A 26,552-nucleotide genomic window follows, 5' to 3' on the forward strand; every position below is an offset into this window, starting at 1 on the left:
TCCTCCCCCTCCCACTCCTCTTGAGCTCCTCCTCTTCACATGGCCTTCTGGCTCCTTCCCCCCCCCCAACTTTCTGGCTGCCCCCTCTCCCCCCTTTCACACTCATGTGGCTCCACCCCCTCCCAGAGCTTTCTGGCTCCTCCCCCCTCAGACTCCTCCCCTGCGCTACATCCTCTCTGCTCTCCTACCAACCTTTTGCTGCTCCCATATCCTCCCCTCTCTCCTCCTCCTTTTTGCCCCCCATCTTTTCACTTAACTTTAGCTTTTTGACTTCTCACTTCCTCATACACCCCTCATTCTCCCTCCTTCATACCCCATTATTCCATCTTCAGATCCTTCTCGCGTCCTATTATTTCCCTTCTCTTACTCCCTTTTCCTCCTCTGACAGTCTCGATCCCTATCCTCTTTATGCCCCCCATATCTTCCCTCCTCACCTCCCCTTTATGCCCCACTTTGTCCTGCTTCTTACCCCCGTACTTCCCTTTTATGCCTCGAAGACCCTCCCTAACTGCCCTCTTGTACCTTTCTCATTCACCCTCCATGCCCTTGCACCCCCTCACTGCCCCTTGCAGATGTACTCCTCTTCATGCCCCACCTCTTCTCCCTACCGTGTTCCAGTCGGACTCAGCCCCCTCATTCTTCATAATCCTTATCCCTTTCCCCACGAATAACTCACCCTATTGCCACTTCATCTTGCCTCATTACTGTTTCATCATTCTTTTTACGGATTCCCTCAATTCGTTTTTCCCCTTATATCTCCACTTCTTTATTCTCCCCTTTATGCCCTTCTATTGTCCTCACATTCTTATTATATCTCAGCCTCTTTTTTTATCCTTACTTTCCAGCAGTTTTCTTGTCATCTCACATTTTCTTCTCTCTGTTCAGTTCTGCAGATACCTATTCAGTAAGCATCTATTTTGTGTTGAGCATTGTTCTGGGCAAGATTGTAGGGATTTAAAGATTTCATGGAGAGAAAGTGGCATTGGAGTTGGTTTTAAAAGATGGGTAGCAGTTCAGCTAGGTGGCAAGGTGGATAGAGCGCAGGACCTGAAGTCAGGAAGACTTATCTTCCCCAGTTAAAATCTAGCCTCATACACCTGACTAGCAATGTGACCCTGGGCAAGTCATTTACCCTTGTTTGCCTCAGTTTCCTCATCTGTAAAATGAACTGCAGAAGGAAATGCAAACCACTCCAGTATCTTTGCCAAGAAAACTCTAAATGGGGCCGCAGAGTCAGACACAATTGAAATGACTGAACAAGCAATTCACAGATGTAGAGAAGAAGGGAGAAACATGCCAACCATAGCAGAGGTATGGGAATGGGAAAATGAAGTTTGGTAGAACAATCCAGTTGGACAGGATTATAGCATGTAGGAATGAATCAATTAATGAAAAAGTGTTTGTTAAGTGCTTATTATATGCAAAGAGCTGTGTTAAATGCTGGCAAATTAAAATTCAAAAGGGGCGGCAGATTTATCTCTTTTTTTCCTTTTTATCCTATTTTGACATGACTATTCTATTATCCTTTTTGAGGAAAGAGATGGTTTTGCTAGTGCTTTGCACACAGTAAGTGTGTAATGTTTTTTCGTTAATTCATTCATTCCATTCACCCTGTAGTCCAGGTTGTGGAGGAACTGAAATACCAGTTCAAACTTTACTCTTTAGTCAGCCTCTGAAAATTTTGGGGCCATTAAGAGTGGAATGACCAGACTTAAGTGAAGAAAGATCATTCTTTCTTTTTTTTTTTTTAAATAGGCAGTGGGGTTAAGTGACTTGCCTAGGGTCACACAGCCAGTAAGTGTTATGTGTCTGAGGTCACATTTGAACTCAGGTCCTTCTTACTCCAAGGCCAGAGCTCTATTCACTGCACCACCTAGCTGCCCCAAGAAAGATTATTCTAACACCAGTATAAATAGAATAGATTAGACTAGGGAAGAGAGTAAAGGAAAGGCCATAGGGAGTCCATTGCATTTGTTCAAGTGGGTGGTAATGATGGCCTGAATAGGATGGTGGCCATGGGAATAAAAAGGAGGAGACTGTTGGAAGAGATATTTCAGAGGTAGAATTGAGGTATATGGTAACTGATTGGATATGACAGTTGAAGGAGAGGTAAATTCAAAGATAACCCCAGTGTCATGAATGAGGGATACTGGGTGAATGCCCAGAACAATATCAGAACTATTATATATTCAGAAGGAGAAACAAGTTTAGGGGAAAATATAATAAACTTGCTTTTTTTTCCCTAAAATAAGATTGTTTAAAAAGTATGTATTTTTTTATTTTGCCCTCCAATTACATGCTTAAACAATTTTTAAATTTTTTTTTAAAGTTTTGAGTTCCAAATTCTATCCCTTCCTCCCTCTCCTCCCCCTTTCCTGAGACAGTAAGTAATCAGATGTAGGTTATACACGTGCAATTATGTAAAACATTTCCATATTAGTCATTTTATATGAGATTAAAAGAAAAGAAAAAGAATGAAAGAAAGTAAATAACAGCATGCTTCAGTCTGTGTTCAAACAATGTAAGTTCTTTCTCTAGAGGCAGATAGTGTGCTTCATCACTAATCCTTTGGGATTGTCTTGGATCATTGTATTGCTGAGAACAGCTAAGTCATTCACAGTTCTTCATCGAACAATATTGCTGTTACTGTGTACAGCGTTCTCCTGGTTCTGTTCACTTCACTTTATATCAGTTCATCTAAGTCTTTCCAGGTTTTTCTAACATCATCCTGCTTGTTATTTTTTATAGCACAATAATATTCCATTACAATCATATGCCACAGCTTGTTTAGTCATAAAATAAGATGTTTTTTAATGCTAAGAATCTTTTTTCTTGCCCTCTCATTGTCCATCTCCAAAAATATGTCTTGATCGGCATTCTGACCTCTGTCAGGAGGCAGGTAACATGTTTCATTATTGATCTTCTGGACTCAGAGTTAGTCATTATGTTGATCAGAGCTCTTTAAGTCTTTCAGCATTGTTTTGCCGTGTTGTTGTATTGTTTAGATTGTTCTGATTTTGCTCACTGCCCCATCTCATTTCATTCAAGGGTTCCCAGATTTCACTAAAATCATTCCTTTTAATAATTTCTCATACATTATATTAATATATAATTTGTTCAGCTATTCTCCAGCTGATAGCCACCTCTTAGTTTCCAGTTCTTCACCACTACAAAAAGAGGCACTATAAATATTTTTGTATATATGGGTCCTTTTTTTCTTTCTTTGATCTCTTTTGGATCAAGATATTAGTGCTATTATTGTTGGGTCAGGGAATATGCATGGTTTAGTAACTTTTGGGACATCATGACATATTCCTTTCCAAAATGGCTAGATCAGTTCACAGCTCACTGATAATGCATTAGTGTACCTGTTTTCCCTGAGTCTCTCAAACGATTGTAGTTTTCTTTTCTTGTCAACTTTGCCAATCTTATGAGTGTGAGGTGGATGCCGTATGCTTTTGAGGTCTTTTACCTACCCACTCACTCTACTTCTGGTAGGGCTACTGGTTCTCATGGAGTACACAGAATACAGGAAATTAAAATAACTTTAAAAAGTATAGAATATGATCTCAAATTGAATTATAGCTTTGCACAATATGAATATGTAACTTGTATTGTTTAGAAATTAATGGTTTCAGATTGACAGGGAGAGGCCTCGCTAAATTGGTTTGATTCATAGTAACTAAAAGCCAGTATAACAGTTAAGGAATTTAATTTCTGGGGCAGCTAGGTGGTGCAGTAGATAGAGCTCCAGCCTTGGAGTCAGGAGGACCTGAGTTCAAATCCCTCAGACACTTGACACTCACTAGCTGTGTGACCCTGGGCAAGTCACTTAACCCCGATTCCCTCACCAAAAAAAAAAAAAGAAATTTAATTTCTGTTTTTTAAAAACTATTACCTTTTATTATCACTTTTATTTACTTCTTCGTTTCTACATAGGGCTGTGTTGATCATCCAGTAGTTTTAACAGAAGCTGTTTGCAATCCACTATATTCAAGACAGATGATGTCAGAGCTCCTTTTCGAATGCTATGGGATTCCCAAAGTTTCTTATGGAATTGATAGCCTCTACAGTTTCTACCACAATAAAAGAAAAAACTCAATTTCTAGTGGCCTAATTATTTCTTCTGGCTACCAGTGTACTCATATTTTACCAGTCTTAAAAGGAAGGTGAGTTATACTTGTCACATTTGAATGACTTGTAAAAAATTCTGAAAAGAAAAAAGCAGTGTACTATGGCAGAAAGAATATTGAAGTTGGCTTATTTGCTTATGTAGACTTCCTTGTAAGCAACTAATATTTTTAAAGAAAATATATGAATAAATATTTAAGGGGGAAAGTATTGGGCTGGGAATCAGGAGACACAGGTATTAATCCCAATATGGTCACTAGATTTTGGGCAGGTCAGTAAATGTTTCTGGACCTCATTTATTTACCTTGTTTATAAAATGAAGAGAGTTAGACTACATGACCCTTGCAGTGATAAAACTTGATGAGCCCAGAATTATAATATTTTCATTCTTTAGAACTAGGTTTTTAATTTACTGTGTAGAGTTTACAGTATTCTTTAGTTAACACAGATTAGGTTATTTGTAGATTAGAGAAGCTTCAATTAATCTGCTGTTTTCTCTCGGCCTGATAAGATGATCATGGCAGTTTTTTTCCTACCTAGATAGATGGTTTTTATTAATCCTTTTGCATATTTACATAAAGTCAAATTAGTAAGTCTCCTGTAGATTTCTTGAAGAAAAAAAGTGAAATTCTCGAAAAATAATAGATACTTAAATATTTCCTCAGTAAATGCAACATATAGAATCCCAAGCCAAAAGAATTGATAATATAGGAAATTTTAATTAAAAAAAAAAAGAATAACAAAAAAAGGGGAAAAATTCAGCCTAATTAGCCATTAGTCAAATCTCACACTGTTTGAAGTGCAAAGAAGGGAGAATACTTTAATTCTTGACATTTTCATATTATATATAGTATGAGTTAGATACTGGTACCTAATGCAAAGTATGATATTACAGTCAAATTTCATTAGCTTTTTTTTTATTCATTCAACCAATAATATCCATTAACTGCATAGCTTGTACTGAACTTTTTGCTAGGCTATGGGGGATATATAGAGATAGCTAGGACATGATGCCTTTACAGCCTCACAGGGACCATATGCTGCATACATATATCTGCAATAACTTTGTGGTGAGTAAATGACCAGATCATAGTAATAGATAGTAACTCTTATTTTTATTGGAGTTTAAATCAAGTCAGTAAGTTTTAAGTACCTGTTAGGTGCCAGGCACTATGCTAAGCCCTGGGAATACAAAGAAAGGCAAAAATAATTCATATCCTTAAGGAGCAAATAATCTAATGGAGAGGGACAACATGCAGGGGAACTATTTCTGTTTGTTTACTACCTGCTGTGTAAGATACTAAATTTTTTGATATAGAAGAAAAATATTAATATTAATACTGTAATATATTTAGGTACCAGTCTGCCAGAAACAATTTTAATTTAACATTAATCTATATCCAAGCCATTTCTAGTTTGGTGAGAGAGAATTACAACCAGAATAGTCCTCACTGCCCTTCAAAATGAGTCTCTACCCCTGGACAATTAGAGATAACATTTATAGGAATTTTGAACAGGAAGTTGTGGCAGAATACTGTGTGGGTTAACATTCTAAAATTTCTGGAGTAACTCAGTCTATATCCCATTCTTCCTGGACTACTCCCTTTACTCGAGTTAAAGGGACCGCTCCATTTCATAACAGAGCAGCTAGGTGGTACAGTGGTTAGAGTGCTGGCCCTGGAGTCAGGAAGATTCATCTCCCTGAGCTCAAATCTGGCCTCAGACATTTACTAGCTATGTGACCCTGGGCAAGTTACTTGCCCCTGTTTGCCTCAGTTCCTTATCTGGAAAATGAGCTGGAAAAGGAAATGGCAAACCGCTCCAGTATCTTGGCAAAGAAAACCTCAAATGGGATCATAAAGAATTGGACACAACTAAATTACAACAACAACAATTCCTTTCAACTGGAGTGGAGTGGGTCCTTAGGCAGCTGGGATGGCAAAGATATGAACCACATAGGTTTGCTCTAAACTTCTCTTAGAGTAACAAATTCCCAGGCTTCTAAAACTTCATTTCTACTTGTTAGATTCTACTTAAATATCTCATTTTAATATGGCTGTATCAGTGTTATTTCTTTAATCAGCTATTTGTAAACTCCTGCTTTTAGGTTTAAAAAAAAATATTTACCCAAGCACAGGAGACCTAGTTTGGTAGTATCTCATCATCTGATAGCCTTTGAGGCCTTTGTTACTCAAAGTAGACTAAAAAGAAAACACGCTCCCTGTAATACCTTAGGGTTAATGTCTTAAAATTGCTTACCCCTGCCCAAAGATGCATTGTTTTTTTCTATTCCTTGTTGTTGAACAGCTCAGTGTTATTTCTGTGGATTGGACCATAGGTTGGATGCCAAAAACTGTAAACGAATCAACCTTGGAGGAAGCCAAGCAGCTGCATACCTACAGCGTCTTCTCCAACTGAAATATCCTGGACATTTAGCAGCCATCACTCTTAGTCGAATGGAAGAAATCTTGCATGAGCATAGCTATATTGCTGAAGATTATGTGGAAGGTAAAGATGTAAATCTTTTGATCACAGACTTTATTATTTATTCCGTCTCTGTTATTTTCTGTATTTGTTACATAGATGGATTCTGGCAATTTTGTATGAGTGCTTACTTTAAAAAAAATAAAATCAGAATCCTAAAACACAGTAGGGATTCAGATCACTTAGTTTACTTCCTGTTTCTTAACAACTCTCCTAAACCATAGAAAAAAATAAGCACCCCTTCTATCTTTTCTAAAAGCATTCTTTATTTCTAGGAGCTAGGGCTATTAAGTGTTTAATTAAATTTTTTTGATTATTTATTTGCTTAAATATTTGGTCTAGTTCCCTCTCTGTAGCTCATCTCTGCAAATGTATTCTTTTCCCAGTTAAAAATTTCCCTACCAGTTTACCTTTTTTTAGGTAACTTTTTAACTTGCTTAGCAAGGTCTTTTAGGAATTGTAGTTGGCTTAGGATCTCTCAGTTAGCAGCCATCTCTTACAAACCCTTTGAGGGAAATTTGGAGACTACTTTGGAACTGTAATCCTGAGGTTATATAAGAAACTTTTCTTAAAGGGATAGTGTCATTATTAGTTCTTACTATTATTTGACTAAGTAGTGGAATCATTATAAGAGATAGGATCCATTACAGAGCATTTTAAACAATGTTTAAACTGAAAACTTATTTTTATTGTAGCTATTGTGTATATACTTTTGGTTGTTTGGTATAGAAACCTTAAACCTTTAAACAGGGAAATGAAGAGTAGGTGCTGAAATACATTATATTTTCCAGTTATCTTAATATGTGATAGAATAACAAATATGGGGGCAGCTAGGTGGCGCAGTAAATAGAGCTCTGGCCTTGGAGTCAGGAGGACCTGAGTTCAAATCCAGCCTCAGACACTTAACACTTACTAGCTGTGTGACCCTGGGCAAGTCACTTAACCCCCATTGCCTCACCAAAAAACAAAAAAAGACTAACAAATATGAAATTGTAATGATGTTATTTACTATATTTTGTGCATATAAATTACCTAACAGCAGTGGATATTTCTTTTATTAAAGACCTTAGAGAAAGGGGATTCTAGTTGCAGCAACTTTTAAAAATGGAATAAGAATATTTCTAACTGGGCTTATTTTGAGAAACCAGCAGTTAAGATTAATTGAAATTAAAATTTGCTATCTGTATAAGTAGTACAAGCAACATTGTAAAGATACTTTACTAGCTCTCCCTGGATATTGAGACTAATAAACAGGATGGATTTATCTCAGTAGTTTCATTAAGTCTGTTTAAATAAAATCATAGATTCTGAATTAAGAGATACTGTAGAAGCCATCTAATCTAATCCCTAATTTTACAAGAATCTCCCACTTTTAAAAAAATTTATTTATTTTTAGTTTTCAACATTTACTTCCACAAGATTTTGAGTTCCAAATTTTCACCCCATCTCACCCCTCCCCCCACCCCAACATGGCATGCATTCTGAATATCCCTTCCCCTAGTCTTCCTTCTCTTCTATCTCTCCCCCACTTCTCTTATCCCTGTATTTATTTCCCAGTTGCATGTGAAAATATTTTCCTTTAAACATGTGCTTTTGAAACTTTGGGTTCCAAATTTTCTCCCTTCCTCCCTCCCCACCCACCCTCATTGAAAAGGCAAGCAACTCATTATAGGTTATACATATGCAGTTATGCAAAACACTTCCATAGTAGGTGTGTTGTGAAAAAGTAACTCTATTTCCCTTAATCCTATCCCAACCCCCCATTTGTTCTATTCTTTCTTTTGACCCTGTCCCTCCTCAGAAGTATTTGCTTCTGATTACCCCCTTTTCCAATCTGCCCTCCTCTCTATCATCCCCCTGCTCTCTTGTCCCCTTCCCCCCCTAATTTTCCTGTAGGGTAAGACAGATTTCCATACCCAATTGAGTGTGTCTGTTATTCCTTCCTTAAGCCAAATCCTATGAGAATAAAATTCATTCATTACCTCTCACCTTCCCCATTTCCCCTCCATTGTAAGAGCCTTTTCTGCTTTTTATGAGATAATTTACTCCATTCTACCTCTCCCTTTCTCCTTCTCCTAGTATAATCCTCTCTCACCCCTTAATTTTATTCTCCAGATATGACTCCTTCATCTTCAACTCACCCTGTGCCCTCTATGTATCTATCTATCTATAGACATACATATAATTTTTTCCCTCCAACTACCCTAATACTGACAAAGGTCTCATGAGTTATAAATATCATCTTTCCATGCAGCAATGTAAACAGTTCAGTCTTAATAAGTCTCTTATGATTTCTCTTTCCTGTTTACCTCTTCATGTTCCACTTGAGTCTTGTATTTGAAAGTCAGATTTTCTATTCAGCTCTGGTCTTTTCATCAAGAATGCTTGACAGTCCTCTATTTCACTGAATGACCATTTTTTTCCCCTGAAGGATGATACTCAGTTTTGCTGGGTAGGTGATTCTTGGTTGTAATCCTATCTCCTTTGCCCTCTGGAATATTATATTCCATGCCCTGTGGTCTTTTAATGTAGAAGCTGCTAAATCTTGTGTTATCCTGATTGTGTTTCCACAATACTTGAATTGTTTCTTTCTGGCTGTTTGTAATGTTTTCTCCTTGACCTGGGAACTCTGGAATTTGATTACAATATTCCTAGGAGTTTTCTTTTGGGGATCTCTTTTAGGAGGTGATCAGTGGATTCTTTCAATTTCTATTTTGCCCTCTGGTTCTAAAATATCAGGGCAGTTTTCCTTGGTAATTTCTTGAAAGATGATGTCTAGGCTCTTTTTTGATCATGGCTTTCAGATAGTCCAATAATTTTTAAATTCTCTCTCCTGGATCTATTTTCCAGGTCAGTTGTTTTTCCAATGAGATATTTCACATTGTTTTCCAATTTTTCATTCTTTTGGATTTGTTTTACAGTGTCGTGATTTCTCATAAAGTCACTATCTTCCAATTGCTCTATTCTAATTTTTAAGGAAGTATTTTCTTCAGTAATCTTTTGGACTTCCTTTTACATTTGGCCAGTTTTTCTTTTTAGGGCCTTCTTCTCTTCATTGGCTTTTTGGACCTCTTTTGCCATTTGGGTTAGGCTATTTTTTAAGGTATTATTTTCTTCAGTGTTTTTTTGGGTCTCCTTTAGCAAGCTGTTGACTTGTTTTTCATGATTTTCTTGCATCACTCTCTTTCTCTTCCCAGTGTTTCCTCTACTTCTCTTACTTGCTTCTCAGAATCCCTTTTGAGCTCTTCCAAAGCCTGGGGACTGATTCATGTTTTTCTTGAAGGCTTTGGATGTAGGAGCTTTGACTTTGTTGTCATCTTTTGGTTGTTACGTTTTGATCTTCTTTGTCACCAAAGTAAGATAATAAAGTCTGACTCTTTTTTGCGCACTCTTGTCTTTTTGTGGAATCTGCTGCTTTAGAATTTGTTCAGAGCCATTTTTTTATACGTATTTGGAGGGTTTGGGGGAGAGCTCAAGCAAGTCACTGCTTTCACTCTGCCATCTTGGCTCCGCCCCCCAAGAATCTCCTACTTTTGATACTGTGTGACCTTGAGAAAATCATTTAATCTCTTTTGATTTTACTTTTTTCACCTGTAAAATGAGGAATTTGGAAAATATGATATGTGAAGCAGCCCTTCAAGCTCTTTGCATGTCCCATACGCCATGTATAAGAACTGGTCATCCGTTCTTTGGTTGAAGACTTCTAGTGAAGGAGAACTCATTACCTCTGAAGGAAGACCATTCTCCTTTTGAATAGTTTTAAGTATTTAGAAAATTTTCCTTATTATTAAGTCTAAATTTAACCTCTTATCTTTGATTGGTAGCAGTAATGAAAACTGCCTATAAACCCCTTCACTTTTTCTCCAAGACTTCATAATCCTCATCAATGTTTTCCAAATTCCTTCTAGCATTTTCATATGTAGTAACATAACATGGATAATAATTGTCAGAGTGGAGGACAAGCAGTTCTTCCTCCTTTGTAGGTACTGATAGCTCTTTCCTTGTGTCTGTTACTTTGCTCCAGATGTTCATTGGTCCTTTTTCCTTTCTACTTCTACTTTGTCCTCTCTTCTACTTTTCAATCTATTGACACAGAATGAGACTCTTCTTTGTCTCTTTACTTTTTTGTTTTTACTTTTAAGCCTTTGCATTTAATTAAAGAACATTTCATCTCTCCTTATAATCTGGAAACTGGAGAAGTGTTCTTTGAGCCCTTTTACCTTCTCTTCAAGTAAAAGTCTTGTCACTGACCATGTCACTCTCCTGTTCAAGCTATAAATGGCTCCCTTTTTTCTGTAATATTAAAATATGAACACCGTATTTTTTACAATCTGGCTTTAGCCTGCCTTTCCAGTATTATTGAACATTATATTACTTCACAAACTCCAAATTCCAGCCAGTACTGGCCTACTACATGATACTCCATCTCCCATTTCTCTCTCTGAACAGATTGTTTCCATGTCAGGAATGATTTCTTCCTTGCCTTGATCTCTTAAAATTCCTAATTCCCTTCAGATTCAGTTCAGTGAGGTCGGAATGTCTTTTTTGAATTCATTCATCACTTTCAGTGGGAAGATGCCCTTCGTATGTAGATAACAATTACTTTACCTGTGGGAGAAAGACAGATATGATATGTACTATGTAGGTCACTGCAAAATTCTCCATACTCTTCATTACTTTCTTTTCCGTAAGTTCCTCAGTCTTCTGTGTTTTGTTTTGGTTTTTTTGGTGAGGCAGTCACACAGCTAGTGAATGTTGTGTGTCTGAGGCTAGAATTGAACTCAGGCCTTCCTGACTCCAGGGCTGGTACTCTATCCTCTGTGCCACCAAATACAAATTCTTTTTTTTTTTTCGCTAGGCAGTGGGGGTTAATGACTTGCCCAGGGTTACACAGCTAGTGAATGTCAAGTATCTAAGGTTGAATTTGAACTGAGGTCCTCCTAACTCCAGGACTGGTGCTCTATCCACTGTGCCACCTAGCTGCCTGTTCTTTTGTTGTTTTTGCTAGTAGGTCTTGTGAACAGCTCCTCTATAGGACTGCTCTGGAAGTTGCTGTGGCAACTCTGTAGTTGTCTGGTTCAGAAGTTGTCATTCTCTTTTCTTTATTAGCTCCTTATCAAGAACACCTATTTTATTTTTCCTTACCTTGACGATTTCCTTCTCAAATATCCCTGGATTTGATTGATCTTTGCAATTTCAAAAACTCTAAATTTCCTTAAGATATCCTTCTTCAGCTTTAACCCTTCTTTCCATCCCATTGTTGGATTCTTATTCCTTACCACATTTTAGTGGGAAGGCTTTCATACAGTTAAAATAGTATGCAGATTACCTTTTGATTTCTGTTCTCTATTTGTGTAGCCCCTCCTCCTCCGTGCTGTGCTTCTGACTCTCCATATGTTGCCACCAAGACCTCCTCACCCAGTAAACCTGTAAACTTCTTTCAGTAGCAGGTTGGGGCCTTTTCGTCCTGGAATATCCCTCTGCCATGCTGGCCGCCTTTTCCCATTGCTGAGTTCCTTCTGAGGTGTTTTCGTTTTGGGGATGAGCTCAGCCTGGCCGTACTTCATTCCTCTCCTGAACCTGTTTCTGACTCTTTGTACTCTCTCTGCCCCAGAGTGGCTAATTTCCCTTCCTACCCTTAGTTCCTCAGCTTTTCAGTTCTCTTTTGTCTGCCGTCTTCCTCAAATAAAATGTAAGTTCCTTGAGGACAGGGACTGTCTTTCTTTTTGCTTGTATTTATATTCCCTCAGTACAGTGCCTAGCACATAGTAAGCACTTGATAAATGCTTTTTTTTGTTGCTTGTTTATTTTCATTATCATTTAATATAAACCTTAGCCCTGATATTTCAAAGTCTTTTCAAAATTATGTTTGTTAATGGAGGGAAGAAGAGTGTAGACAATTCAAAAGTTATTTATATTTGTCTTTGAGATAATTTTTATGTTTTTATTTGAATTTAGTAATGTATTTCTGGAAGTTTTTAGTGCTGTTCACATACTAACCTAATTCAAAGTTTGTTACAATTTGACTATATTATGTCTGGCATATGGAAGCAGGTTTAGTCTGTTACTTAATTTCATTTGGCTTGTAGAAATCTAGACAAAATATAACCAGCAATTTTAACTGTGGAAATCATTACTTATTCAGATGCTTGGACACTGTAGTGTTTATTAGTTATACTGGCATAGAAATTATTACTGATTAATATTTGATTTTGTGTGACCCTTGATTGTGGGTCTGTGGTATATTTTTGTTTTTTAGGCCAATAGCCTGTGATTAGAAAAAACCTCTCTGCCTGTTATATGTGATCCTTTTTTGGATTAAAAGTACTTTTTAATCTAGATTATAGAAATTCTTGTATGTTATGAAACCTCTATAAATTCTTTAAAGGCAGGAACCATGTCTTATCCTTTAAAAAAATTCATAGGAACTAACATAATGCTAGTACATAATAAAAATAATAGAAATAATCATATTAACAACTGGTAGGTGTTCAGCTTTATATATATTATATCATTTGAGCCTCTCAACACCCTTGTGAGTTTGGCATCACGTAGTAGTAGGATGTTCAATAAAAAGTTAGAAAAGAGACCACAGAATTTATAGCCTAAGATGTCATTAAAAAAAATTCTACCTGTTTATTTTATAAATGAGGAAACAGTACTGGTGAGACGAAACTTGCACCAGGGTATACAAGTTGTAAGTGGCAAAGCTGGAAGCTTATTTATGGGATCCTGGAAGTTTAGAGCTTGAAGGGTCACTGTTTACTACCAGGGAAGAACCTGGTTTTTTCTTAGAACATTGTGATTTTAGGTCCAGGTCTAGGGGCTTGAATGGTAAACTATGATATAGGATTGATCAGTTTGCGTGACCTTCTTTCTTCCTAGCTCATTCAGTGTCTTAAAATATTCAACTGCTTTAGGTAAACAAGGGAGATGGAGGCAGCCAGTGGCTCAGCAGATAGAGTGCTGGGCTTGGAGTAAGGAAGACTTAACTTCAGATTTGTTCTCAGACACTTCCTAGCTATGTGACCTTGGGCAAGTCTTTTAACTTCTGATTGCCTGACAAAATGGATCCACTGGAGAAGGAAATGGAATATTACTCCATTATCTTTGCTAAGAAAACCCCAGAAGAGATCATGAAGGGTCGGTCACAACTTAGATCATGAAGGGTTGGTCACAACTGAAATGACTGAACAACAGCAAAGAGAGATAAAGTACTATTATTTCCATAGTTTACCTGTGAAGTCATACTCTTATTAGAGATATTTATAAGGTAATAACTCACATTTAAGGTTCTCAAAGTGCTTTGCATACATTATTTCATTTGAGCCTCTGACTACCTTGTGAAATAGGTGCCATTTTATTTCTGTTTTGTAGTTGAGAAAACTGGGCTAAGAGAGGCTAAGTGGCTTGTTCAGTGGCATAACTAGTAGTAAGTATCTGTCTCTGGGTTTGAACCCAGGTCTTCTAACTCTGATAGAGAATTTTGTTTCGAGTTTTAGCCCTCTACTCTTTTACATCGTGCTTTCTTCAAGATTACCTAGAACAGTATTTGGAGTTGGGGTACGTGATTTAAAATTAAGGGAAAACATTTTGGATGGAATTTTAGAAGAGAGTGAATTTTGGAAAATAGAACAGTGAAACCTCAGTGAACAAATTATCTGGGAATAGAGTATTTTTATAATGAGATTCATTTATACTTCAATACTTAAGGATTTGTGATTTCAGCAGTCTGAGTAGTCCATCTACCGATATGTGCCAAAATCCCTCTGTGACTTACATGGTCCTTGTGGGGTACTATAGCCAAAAATTTCAACACTTTGGCCAGCGTACTGTTGAATTTCTCTGAACTTAACTAAGTAATTTCTTAGACAGTGAGCGTACTAGTCACTAGTGCCAAACTTGAAACATATCTAGCATCGTACTATATGTTTGAGCTTACATATTGCTGGCATAGCCTTCGAATAACAATAATAATAATGATAGCTGGCATTTATATAGTGCCTGTATGGCAGGCATTGTGTTAAGCACTTTACGATGTTTGTTCATTTGATCCTTAGAACAACCCTTGGAGATAATATCTCCATTTTTACAGTTGAGGAAACTGAGGCAAGTAGAAGTCAAGTGACTTGCCAAAGGTCACACAGCTAGTAAGTGTCTGAGGCTGGATTTGAACTTAGGTCTTCTTGCTCAGTCCACTGTGCCCACACCTAGCTGCCCAAAGTCATTCACCATGTCAGTGATACCATGATGAAGTATTACAATTTCCCCTGAAGAGAATGAACAGAAGAGGGTATAGGAGTGTATGTGTCCAAGTCACAGCCTTCTTTTGGCACCTGGGACTTACTTTGCTGTAGCACAACTCTATTCTACAGGTTCTTTTCTTCTAGTCTGCTTTCCATGCCCAAGTAAATGTTTCCTTTTGCTTTACACATTTCTGTTACGTGTTATTTCAGTTGGTATTTGATTTTTTGGGATTTTTCCTTGCTACGTCCTGTAAGGTACCTGCATGCTTCCTTTGTTATTTTTACTTATGTGACGACAGATTGTCTCTCTGGATCTGGAAGGAACCCTCAGTAATCATAAAGTGCAGTGTTTTCATTTCTAGGTGAGGAAACTCAAGTCTCCAGAGATTGTAGACTCACCCAAGGTCACATAGCCAGTTAGTGACATAGCTGGGCCCAGAATCCATATCTTCTGACTCCTGATCTAATGTTCTAATAAATATTGCTGTATTTAATACAATGTTCATCCCCAATAATGTTTCTCTTTAATAATTCTCTAAAATTTAAAAAAAAAAAAGAATTGCAGAAGTGGAGATCTCCTGAATATTATGAAAACAATGTTCATAAGATGCAGCTCCCATTCTCCAGCAAGCTGCTTGGTAGCACCTTGACGTCTGAAGAGAAGCAGGAGAGGCGGCAGCAGCAGCTGCGGCGGCTTCAGGAACTTAATGCTCGACGACGAGAAGAAAAATTACAACTTGACCAAGAACGGCTAGACAGACTTCTCTTTGTGCAAGTAATGACACATTGATATTTAGCATATATACCTGAGTAAGGCTAGAGCTTCTTCTGTGAAACTTCCCACCCTAGACCAACAAGACTTATGTTCCAACATTTTGGTCTTCAGAATAAAATAAAGGTTTTGGAGCTGTGGGACATAGGAGAATATGGTTAAAAGTAGAGATTTTTGAAGTCATGGGTAAATTGTAGCTGGATCTTCATTTTAAAAGTAGAAGGCTACAGTTTTATCCCCCAAGCTAACATGAAATTTACTTTCAGCAGTGAACTAGGGATTAAAAATTTCAGGCTATGCTTAGGACAAAAGAAAATGGATTTGAATTGTAATAGAACTTTAAGGGAGACTTCTATGGGTTAATGGAAATTTTTTAATGTGTATCTCCTTATGGATAAATCTACAATAATGAACCCAAACTCTTTTTCCCTTTAGCATTTTATTGCAGTTTACATTCATTTATTGGGAGACCTTTTTGGCATAATGCATCAGCCGCAGGTCAGCGTCCCCATTATAATGTTATCAATAATTAACCGGAATCACAAACTAAATAGTTTTGCTGATATGCAGGTTCTGTATATTATGCCCAGCAGCAGACTACACTATGTGTCTGTCATCTGAGGTTAAGCCTAGCTAAGTGCTTATTACCAGAAGGTTGATCAGCAGGTGATGAATTTTTTGGCCAAACAACTTGTTCAGCCATCTAATAAGGCAGAAAGAGACTCTGGATTATGTCAGTGGAGAGTATCCAAACCAGTGAAGTAACAGATGCTTGAAGTATTGAAGTGCATGCTGTATATGGTTACTTAATGTGATAACATGTTCTTGCCTCTAAGAATGTGTTAGTACATGTGTCTTGGATGATGTAGATATAGTGTTCTGAAATAAGGTGCTAGATGTCCTTTCCGGGTCAGATTTTTTTTAATTGTTTGCCTAACTTAGAACTTTTAAAGCCTTGTCTTTCTTTTGTCTGAGTGTGAACACTGTTAATTGTTAATTAATTGGAATTTTAAACAATCTCATCATAGGAACTTCTAGAAGATGGTCAGATGGATCAGTTTCACAAAGCCCTGGTAGAACTGAACATGGACTCTCCAGAGGAGCTACAATCTTATATACAAAAACTGAGTTTGTCAGTGGAACAAACTAAGCAGAAAATCCTCCAGGCGGAAGTCAATATTGAAGTGGATGTTGTAGATACCAAACCAGAGGTAATTTTGAGGACAAGTAGGGTAGATAGAGACTGAGTTTGCTTTTGAGCCCTTTCTCTAGTCAAATGCTACCCAATAACAGGAATAGGTTAACCCCTTCTCAGAGGGAAGACCAGTTTTATTTTTTTCTGCCCAATTCTGTATTGGCAAAGCAGTCCATTTCTTGTCTTTTTGCATATGATTGCTATTGTCTCCAGTGAGAGAGCAGGAAGAGGAGGCTAGGTTGATTCCCTGTAAAATGGATGCAGTCATTGGAGCCAAATAATGATGATTGTTTACTTGGAATCTCCTTAATGGTAGGACCAGGGCATCAGGGAGGAAAGAAGGTATATGAGATGGAAGAATAACATGCATACCCTAACAGTGTGAGCTGTAGTCACTACATTGATACTAACTAGTGTCCTTCCTTTCCATATTTCACTGTGTAATATAGGTAAAGCACTTAGCATTTTTGGTCCAAACAATTCATTCATCCATCCACTCAGACACAAAGTGATTCTGGATTATATCAGTGGAGAGACTATTCAGGCCAATGAAATAACAGTTGTTTAAAGTATTGCAATGCAGCTAGATGGCACAGTAAATAGTCTGCCAGGCCTGGAATCAGGAAGACCTGAGTTCAGATTCAACCTCAGACACTAGCTGTGTGATCCTGGGCAAGTCACTTAACACTGCCTCAGTTTCCTCATCTGTAAAATGAGCTGGAGAAGGAAATGGCAAACCACTCCAGTGTCTTCGCTAAGAAAACCCCAAAAGGGGTCACGGAGAGTTGGATATAACTGAAAAATGACTAAACAATAACAAGAAATATTGAAGTCCAGCTAATTAATACTCCTCCACCTTCCTCTTACCCTCATTATATTATGTCTTTCTGACTTGTGATTTAGTTCTCATACTCTCCATTTATTTCTTCTTTTAGTCCAGGTGGTTTGTAATATACTCCAGTGAAAATATTGATCCTATTTCTGTTTCTGTTCATCTTGCTTTGAACCTTTTCCCATCTGGTTCCTGGATTTCCTTACATAGTGTTAATGTCTTTTTTAAAAAAATTATTTATTTTTAACATTAAAAAAATTTTTGAGTTCCAAATTCTCTCCCTCCTGTCTCATATCATTTGTTGAGAAGACAAGCAGTGATATCAGTTATTCATGTGAAATCATGCAAAACATTTCCATATTAGCCATGTTACAAAAAGCAAAGCAAGAAAAATAAAGGGAAAAAATTATACTTTAATCCGCGCTCATATTGCATCAGATCTGTCTCTGGAGATGGATAGTATTTTTTATCATGAGTCTTGAAATTGTCTTGGATCATTGTATTGATCAGAGTGGCTAAGTTTTTCACAGTTGATCATCTTTATATTGCTCTTACTGTATATAATGTTCTCTGGGTTCTTGCCACTTCACTCTGCATCAGTTCACATGAGTCTTCCTAGGTTTTTCTAAAACCATCCTCCTTAACATTTCTTGTAGCACAATAATATTCCATCACAGTCATATACCACAACTTATTCAGCCATTCCCCAGTTGATGTACATCCCCTCAATTTCCAGTTCTTTGCCACCACAAAAAAAAATTGCTCTAAATATTTTTATTCATATAGGCCCTTTCCCCTTTCCTTTGATCTCTTTGGGATAGAAATCTAGTAGTGATATTGCTGGGTCAAAGGGTATTCCCCAGTTTTATAGCCCTTTGGGTATAGTTCCAAATTGTTCTTCAGAATGGTTGGACCAGTTCACAACTCCACCCACAGTGCATTAGTGTGTCTTTTTTTCCACATCCCCTCTAGCATTTTTCCTTTTCTGTCATGTTAGCAGTCCTGATAGGTGTGAGGTAGTACCTCAGAGTTGTTTTAATTTGCATTTCTCTAATTAATAATGATTTTGGGGGGTGGGTGCTAGGCAATGGAGTTAAGTGACTTGCCCAGGGTTACATAGCTAGTATGTGTTATGTGTCTGAGGCCGGATTTGAACTCAGGTCTTCCTGAATCCAGGGCCAATGCTCTCTCCACTAATCAATAATGATTTGGAGCATTTTTTCACATGACTATTGATAGCTTTGATTTCTTCTCCTGAAAACTGCTTATTACCCAGTTTCCTCTTGCCAATTTCTTTGCCTTCTCCCTAACCTCAGGTTCTTTCCACATGCCCTTCTCCCCTTTTTAACTCCATTATTTTTAATGTGTGATCTATTTTCATTTTAAAAGATTTACATTTTTCCTTTTGAATATATGATTCTAAAAGGTTGTACATTCTTTTGTGTTTTGGGGAGTGTCTTGTTGACGCCTTTTAACATGTCATTTTTAGTGATTCTTCTGCCCCTAATAGGTTCCTCCTTTGTAACAAAGAAATACAGCAAATCAATAAATTGACTATGCCTGAAATAGTCCACTACCTTCTTGTTTCATCAGTCCTTGGAAATTATAATTGGTGATAGATCGGAATTTGGAGGTTTTTCAGTGTTGTTTTCCTTTATAATTATTGTGGTCATTGTGTAAATTGCTGTGTTTCTGTTTACTTCACTTCACATAAATTGAGTTCCTCTGAATTCTTCATGTTCATCATTTTTTATGATGCAATAAAATTCTGTTACAGTCATATATAATATGTTCAGCCATTCCCTAATTGATGAGCAGTCACTTTCCTTCCTATAGTTTTTACTGCTATAAAAAGTGCCGCCCTGGTTTGTAACATTAAGTGTAATCATCTTATTTCTTGTTTTTCGATGTTTTTCTGAAATACATTGATGTCTTAATAGCATGAACAGATTTCACCTTCATTGGTTTAGGATACTGTTCATAAGCATACTGTTCAGTGGTCTTAATTCTTCATAATATGAAAGAGCTTTGAGCTTCATTGATTTCTATAGACATCTAGATTTTAGCCACTAGTGATTTATTTTGTGCTTTCCTACCTGTTTTCTCACACCATTTCTGTTCCTAGTAGGAAGAGGGTTTCTTTGTAACCTAGTACTGTATAATGTCTAGGATAGGACTCTGCTTATAATAGGAGCTCTAACTTTTTTTTTAATAAAGGAGATGATAAAGTACTAAACTCTAAATCACTATCCCTGAAATTATTTCATTTTTGGATACTTTTTTGAATTTTTGAACTACTGGTATAATTCAGAACCCACTAAAACGTATCATACATGTTAACAAAAACTAACTCTTCAGCTCATCTTAATAGGTTAAAAAAGATCATTTAGCTGCCATGCTTTGTTTACCTAGTGTAATAGCAACAAATTTTCTGTTTAGTGGACACTAATATCTTAATGCCAAACTGGTTGCCTGACACAGAATATTTCTTGAAATGTTAGTGTGGTCACAGACGTCTTTTCAAAGGAAGGTGGGATTTGTTGGACCTTAGGGAATGAATAGGATTTAGATAAATGATGAGGGGGGTGAACTGAGATGGGAGGCAAGGCAGTTTTAAGACTTTCATTTCTTAAAGTCTTGAAGTTCTTCATTAAGATAGTCATGATCATTTTATAAGTCTAGGAAGTTTTTCACATTTTTATGTAGGTTTTTAAACCTTCAGATAAGATTATATTCCTTCCTGTGACAAATTATGCCTAGAATTAAGGTTGACATCTTTGCTGTTCACTAAAGTTACAGAATCTCTTTCATTTTAGACACCTGACTTGGAGCAGCTTGAACAATCTCTAGAAGATGTTGAAAACATGAATGATTTTGAGCCTCTGTTTTCTGAGGAAACACCTGAAGTAGAGAAGCCAGTTACTACTGTGCAGGTTTGACTCTAGTAACCCATTATCATTTTATGGACTCTGTTTTCAGTACTTTAATGAATCTGTGATCACATCTACATGGGTACTACTTTCTAGTAGTAACGATTGTATCCATACTCTCTCATCCCGTTTAGTCTTCATTTCTGCCTCCCCTAAATCCTCTATAGACAGCCTAATCCTTACAATGAAGAGTTTTCTCTGATTCTTTTAATGTTTTGTGAGCACCAGTGCAATATTTGGCTTCTCCATTTATTACTGTGTGACCAACTCCACTCTTTTTCCAGGCATACTTGTCTTCAAGTGATATCTCTTGAGTATGGGTTGTGCTGGGCTGGGCCTGACTTAGGACAGTCCCCTGGTAGTTTAGATTTAAAACTGGAACAAAATGAGAAATCATTTAACAGTTAACAAAAGAAAATCATCTTAGCTATAGTAAGGGGAATATTCAGTAAGGGTAGACAGTAGGGACACATTGAGTTGACTCAGCTAAGCAGAGCTCCGTTGCTGGTGTTACCCATTGTGATCCACCAGGCAAACAATAAGAATCTCTGAAAAGCAACTTTTGGGTATCTACCACTGGGGAAAATTTTTAGTAGCTAGTTGATCCTTCACAAAGTCCTATTGATTTCCCATTGTGCTCTTGAGAAGAGCCTGAATCCTTGAAGGTTACCAGCAGAGTAGTCTTTGGAATGTTCTACCCAACAGGCTTTAAGAATGGTCCCGGTAATTTATTGTTTTCTAAGAACCAGCGTAGCTGAGTATAAAGAGGCTTATCACTCTAAGGGTGGCTGCTTGATAGTGATTTCCTTTTGGACATGGAAATCTCTGAAATAATAGAAGATTAAAAGTGACACTTAGTCCTGCATGACTTCCTTCTGCTTCTGTATTGATTAAAGGATAGTGGAGGGGCAGCTAGGTGGTGCAGTGGATAGAGTACCGGTCCTGGAGTCAGGAGAACCTGAATTCAAATCCTACCTGAGACACTTGACACTTGCTAGCTGTGTGACCCTGGGCAAGTACTTAACCCTGATTAACTCGCAAAAAATAAAATAAAATTATAGGCTAGTGGAAAAGGTAACAAAGGGTGCTGAACATTAAATAGTTTTTAGATAGTCTATAAATAAAGCTTAGCTATAGGTATTCTGAATGTGATGTTCTTATCCAGTGAGTCTCCATATTATCCAAGGAACTGAGTTGTATCATTCTTGACATTCTTGCTATAAGTTAACCTGGAAGACAAAAAGAAATTCCAGCTAAATGAAAGGATGTCTCACAGACTCCCCTTGGAGAGGCAAATAAAGGAGTTGTCTAAGTTAAAGGTGTGTCTGAGGCAACAGATATTTTATAGGACAATAGTCATTTCTTATTACACCCTTCATTGTTTGCATTTACAAAGAGACTGCCACAAAGATAAGTGTAAATTATGTGTCAGTAACTTGCAGGGGATGAGTAGCTAGAAAAATTCTATGAAGAACTCGATAAAACTCCTCAAATTAAATAAATATATATTTTAATATTAGTTAACTTAAGTGCATAGGTAGTCTTTGGGGAGGAGGGTAAAAAACATGTTGGGAAACATGGTTGAAGAGTACGAAATGGGAGATGCCAAAGACCTGTAAACTATACAGAAGTGTTGTGCCTATTTTTGAGAAGAGAATCAAGATGGTGATTCATGATAAGCATTCACATAGTGAGTATCAAATGCCATTACACAAAATGAAATGATTATATTTAACAGGCAGGAAGTAGCTTGTTACCAATGTGGTAGTCACTTTTGAATGAGCTGTCCATGTACTATCAGACTGTTGACTTACTCTAGAGCAAAGATTGTAATCAATGCCAGATTAAAAGATAATATAAGCAAGAAAATATGCCTTGGAATTGAGGCGACTCCGGCCTAATCTGGTTAAATGAGCCAATTGTTAGTGCCAAAAAATTGGAAATGGATGAAAGGAGAGATTGACACAGAGTATTATCATTTTCTGACAAAGTTTAATTGATAGAAATTTATTGCCACAACAAAGAGACCAAAAGAGCTGGCTGTAAACCATTTTAGCCAGCAGACATTTGATCTTCTTGCCAAGTGAAGAGATATTGTAGCCAGCAGTTTAAAATATAAACTCATTTATAAAATCTTACAGTCAAGGGTGGTGAAAGATTTGAGTAGTGTCACTTCGTTAAGCAGACGGATGCAGTGGAAGGAAATACAAGGTTATGGAAAGCTTAGCAGGAAAACAAACTAAGCCATAGTATGCTGAGAGGATTTAAGGATGAAACTTTCATGACAGTAAACAGATAAAAAAATGGAAAAGTTCTGCCAACATTTTAGTAACAAACTTCATTAGTGGAAGTGGAACTTACACATTTGTATTCTAACATCATGTCCCTGAAGTGTTGCATGAGGAAGTAAAAATGACAATAAAGAAAACAAAGATGGAAAGAGCTTCTGGACTAGACCAAGTATTGGAGGTGACACAGTTTTTATGGTGTTAAAGCACCAAACCCCAAGAAATCTGAAAAGGGGAGAGGATACCTAATTTTTGGAAAAAATCTCAGGCCTTATTTTTACTACAAAGTGACCAAGAGGATATCAGTAACTTTTGACCCATGTTCTTGCTTTCTCATCTCTGCAAAATTTATGAGACTATTTACTCTATCCATCTATCAAGGGCATCTTTGATGAAAGGTTTGAAAGTGGATAGGCAGGATTTCCCAAATGATATTCTGTAGCATATTGTATCCTTGTAGCTACTCAATTGACAGAAAGGTATAAGAGAATACAAAACTTTTTTTTTTGCTATTGTACATAACTGCTGACTGAAAAAAGCATTTGATTCAGTAGAAAGAAAACGTATGCTTAACCTCTCTTAACAAGGGGACTTAATGTGCATGTAATAAAATCATATAGGAATCCTTGAAAAAATATAACAACTCACATAATTTTGGACCCCTGATTATTGTATCAAGTGATGCATATAATAGGGCTTGCCAAAGGTATTTGCCATTCGTGACATGTAGTACAGGACCCAAATTGAAAAGATTCCTCATTGACAAGAAGGTCTACCAGATGCTGCTATTTTCATTAAACTAGTACATCATAATGGGGCCTGGTTGCTTCAAGCTGAAAAACATTACTGTGCCTTCTAAATGAGAACCATAATCGTTTGAGAATTTGACTTGAGTGTTTATGCAGGAAGTTTCAAGTTATGGGTCACCCAAAGGACAATGGAGAAAGAGATTCATGGTGAGCATAAGAGTATTACAGCATTATCCAGGAAGAATTACACACATGACATGGCGTAAAAGAAGATAGATGGACAAGTCATATAGAGAGAGCAGGGCACTGACAGGCTTCATTAGTGTTCACACAATAGTTAGATCTAAAGACGCCACTTAATCTTCCTTTTCTCTCCCCACCACGATCCCCCTCCACCATCCCTACCTCCACCTTTAAGACAAAAGAATCACATAAAAGTTTTTAAGAAACTGAAACAGAGTGCATTGTGATTGGAAAATGGCAGGGTGGATTTTAGGTTATGAATAGAATCAAATGTTGCACTGGAACAAGAACAAATATGAGGATTCCAAAGAATTGTGGGAAGTCTTGTTTGAAATGATGTAGAGTAAAGTAAATAGAACTAGGAGAATAATATACATAATGACTTGGTAATGTAAATAAAAAGAAAACCAAAATAAAGCTGTATACTTAGTAACTGTAGTAAACCAGTCTTGGCCTTGGAGAAGAGATAAGGAAGCACCTTCCTCCTTTCCGTAAGCACTGTGTATGTAAAATGTTGTATATACTATCAGACCTGGTCGGTCTGTTGGCTGGTTTATCTTTGTTACAGGCAAGGCTCATTCGTTGGGACTGGGGTGGCATATACAGTTGTCACCATGATATAGAAGCAAAAGACATCATGATTTTCTTAAGAAGTCACACAGGATAAAAAGGAGTAGAAGTGTTGTGATCTCTACCATGTGAAGGAGTATCCACATAGATAAAATCATAGATTTATCAAAGTAAGGAGTATCCACATAGATAAGATCATAGATTTATCAAAGTATCAGATAATTTGAGCCCTTTATAACATGGGGTTTCCAGATTAAAAATATTTTCTAGCCACTAATATGGTCATTAGTATTAATCTTTATTTTTATCCAAATTACTTGTCATTATAAGATAATTAAAAGTTGAGACTGAAATAGTCATGGTCCCTGCTCAAGCCTGAGCAAGTCCTTACCTTTTCATCGCAGGTTCCCAAGCACTAGCATGGGAATGAATGTAAACCCAAAAGTTTATTGATTACAGTTGCATGAGGTGGGTGTTCCTGGTTAGTAAAAGGCTCTTAAGTGTAAGATGCTACTCAGTTTTGAAAAGCTTTTTTGACGGCATATTATCTCTTTTTGATGGATGGGATCAATGCATAAGAATTGCAGTTGTCATACTAGGTTTTTTTTCCTTTTCTTCCTCCCTCCCTTCCTTCTCTCTTCCTTCTCCCTCTCTCTGCCACTCTGGGCATGATCTCACTATGCATTCCCACTACTGATTACCACAGAACCTTTGACCTGTCCTGTGTCTGACCTAGAGCAGCTTGCCCCTCCTAGGCATCCTAGTTTCCTCTCCATTTCTCCAGCCTTGGGACTCACCATTTTGGTGCCAGACTACATCCAGTCAGTTGCTTAGCTCATTGCAGCTCAGAACTCCTGAGCTCAAATGATCCACAAGCCTTTGCCCCCCAATAGCAGGCAATATAGACATGTATTACACTCACTTTTTAATACTTTGACTTGTATTTATAGGTACTTTCCTTTACTTCACTGCAGTCATTTGAACTATTTGATATTGCAGACCTGTGTGTTTATAAGGCATTTTAGCAGGAAAGATCTGAGTTTGAAGGAAAAAAAGAAGAGAGACAAAGACAACATGAAATTGTCCTCAGCTAACAGTCAGCATGTTCTAAACTATTCTGTTTCCCTTAGTGCCCAGTGTATTGGAGGTGCTTAAACAATTTTTATTGAATGAATTAATGACAGTAAACCTTTTTTTTTTCTGCCTAGTTTCCCCACTTTCTGTCAGTGACACCACCATTTCCCGGTCATTCAGGCTCAAAACTTGAGAATCATGCTTGATTTTTCCCTTTCCTTAGATTCATAGAATATAATTACTATTGATTCTTCTTTCAAAATGTTTGCTGTATATGTTCTTTCCTTTCCATTTCCCTTGTCATCACCCTCCTTCAAGCTAATCACTCTTTGACTGTAGTGCTGATAGATTCCTAACAGGTTATCTCTTGTATGTTGTTTTCCTCTTCCAAACAATCCTAAGCCTATACCATTATCATTCCCACTTTCATGTGTCGTACCTTTACTCATTTTATCCTACCAGTCTGAAATGCCATTCTTTGTTCCCCATGTGTCTTACTTTCTTCAAAGGTTAGTTAACTCAAGTCTTACATTTTCTTGAACTTTTGTGAATATTCTTGTTCTTGAACTCCTGATCATGGGGAGCCTTGTGTGTAATAGATATATAGAAAGTATTTCTTGAATGAAGAAAAGTTGGAAAAGGAAACTGGGTTTCAAATATGGTTAAAGGAAGTTTTAAAGTATCATCATAATCTATTATAACATGCTTTGTTAACATTTTGTCTTTAAAGCCCATGTTTAACTTAGCAGAATATCATCAGCTGTTTCTTGGTACAGAAAGAATTCGAGCTCCAGAAATCATTTTCCAGCCCTCTCTCATCGGAGAAGAACAGGCTGGGATAGCAGAAACGATTCAGTATGTTTTGGACAGGTGAGGTGACAATTTTTGTTTGTCTTTCTTTTCCTGTCCCATTTACCAGAGGCCTGTATTTTAAGATATGTTTGATTAAGCTTAGATCTGAGTATGAGTAACTTATAAAATTTTTCATTGATTTTCTTTGTTCGGTAATCTTTCTTATGTGTTGTTCAAAATAATAGG

The 26,552-nt window shown here is 37.1% G+C and overlaps 1 protein-coding gene across 2 annotated transcripts in view; it reads left to right on the top strand.

Moving 5' to 3' along the window:
• ACTR5 (actin related protein 5) overlaps positions 1–26,552 on the top strand; it is a 33,930-nt gene that overhangs the window by 800 nt on the left and 6,578 nt on the right. For both annotated transcript variants that reach the window (XM_020990808.2, XM_020990807.2), the window contains exons 2-7: positions 3,940–4,169; positions 6,470–6,639; positions 15,419–15,636; positions 16,662–16,844; positions 20,477–20,593; positions 26,245–26,384. In XM_020990808.2, coding sequence (XP_020846467.1) covers positions 3,940–4,169; positions 6,470–6,639; positions 15,419–15,636; positions 16,662–16,844; positions 20,477–20,593; positions 26,245–26,384 — 1,058 coding nt within the window. The remainder of the gene's footprint in view (positions 1–3,939; positions 4,170–6,469; positions 6,640–15,418; positions 15,637–16,661; positions 16,845–20,476; positions 20,594–26,244; positions 26,385–26,552) is intronic.

Source organism: Phascolarctos cinereus, unplaced genomic scaffold, assembly GCF_003287225.1.
Source record: "Phascolarctos cinereus isolate Bilbo 61053 unplaced genomic scaffold, phaCin_HiC Scaffold_2;HRSCAF=192, whole genome shotgun sequence".
NCBI classification, from domain to species: domain Eukaryota; kingdom Metazoa; phylum Chordata; class Mammalia; order Diprotodontia; family Phascolarctidae; genus Phascolarctos; species Phascolarctos cinereus.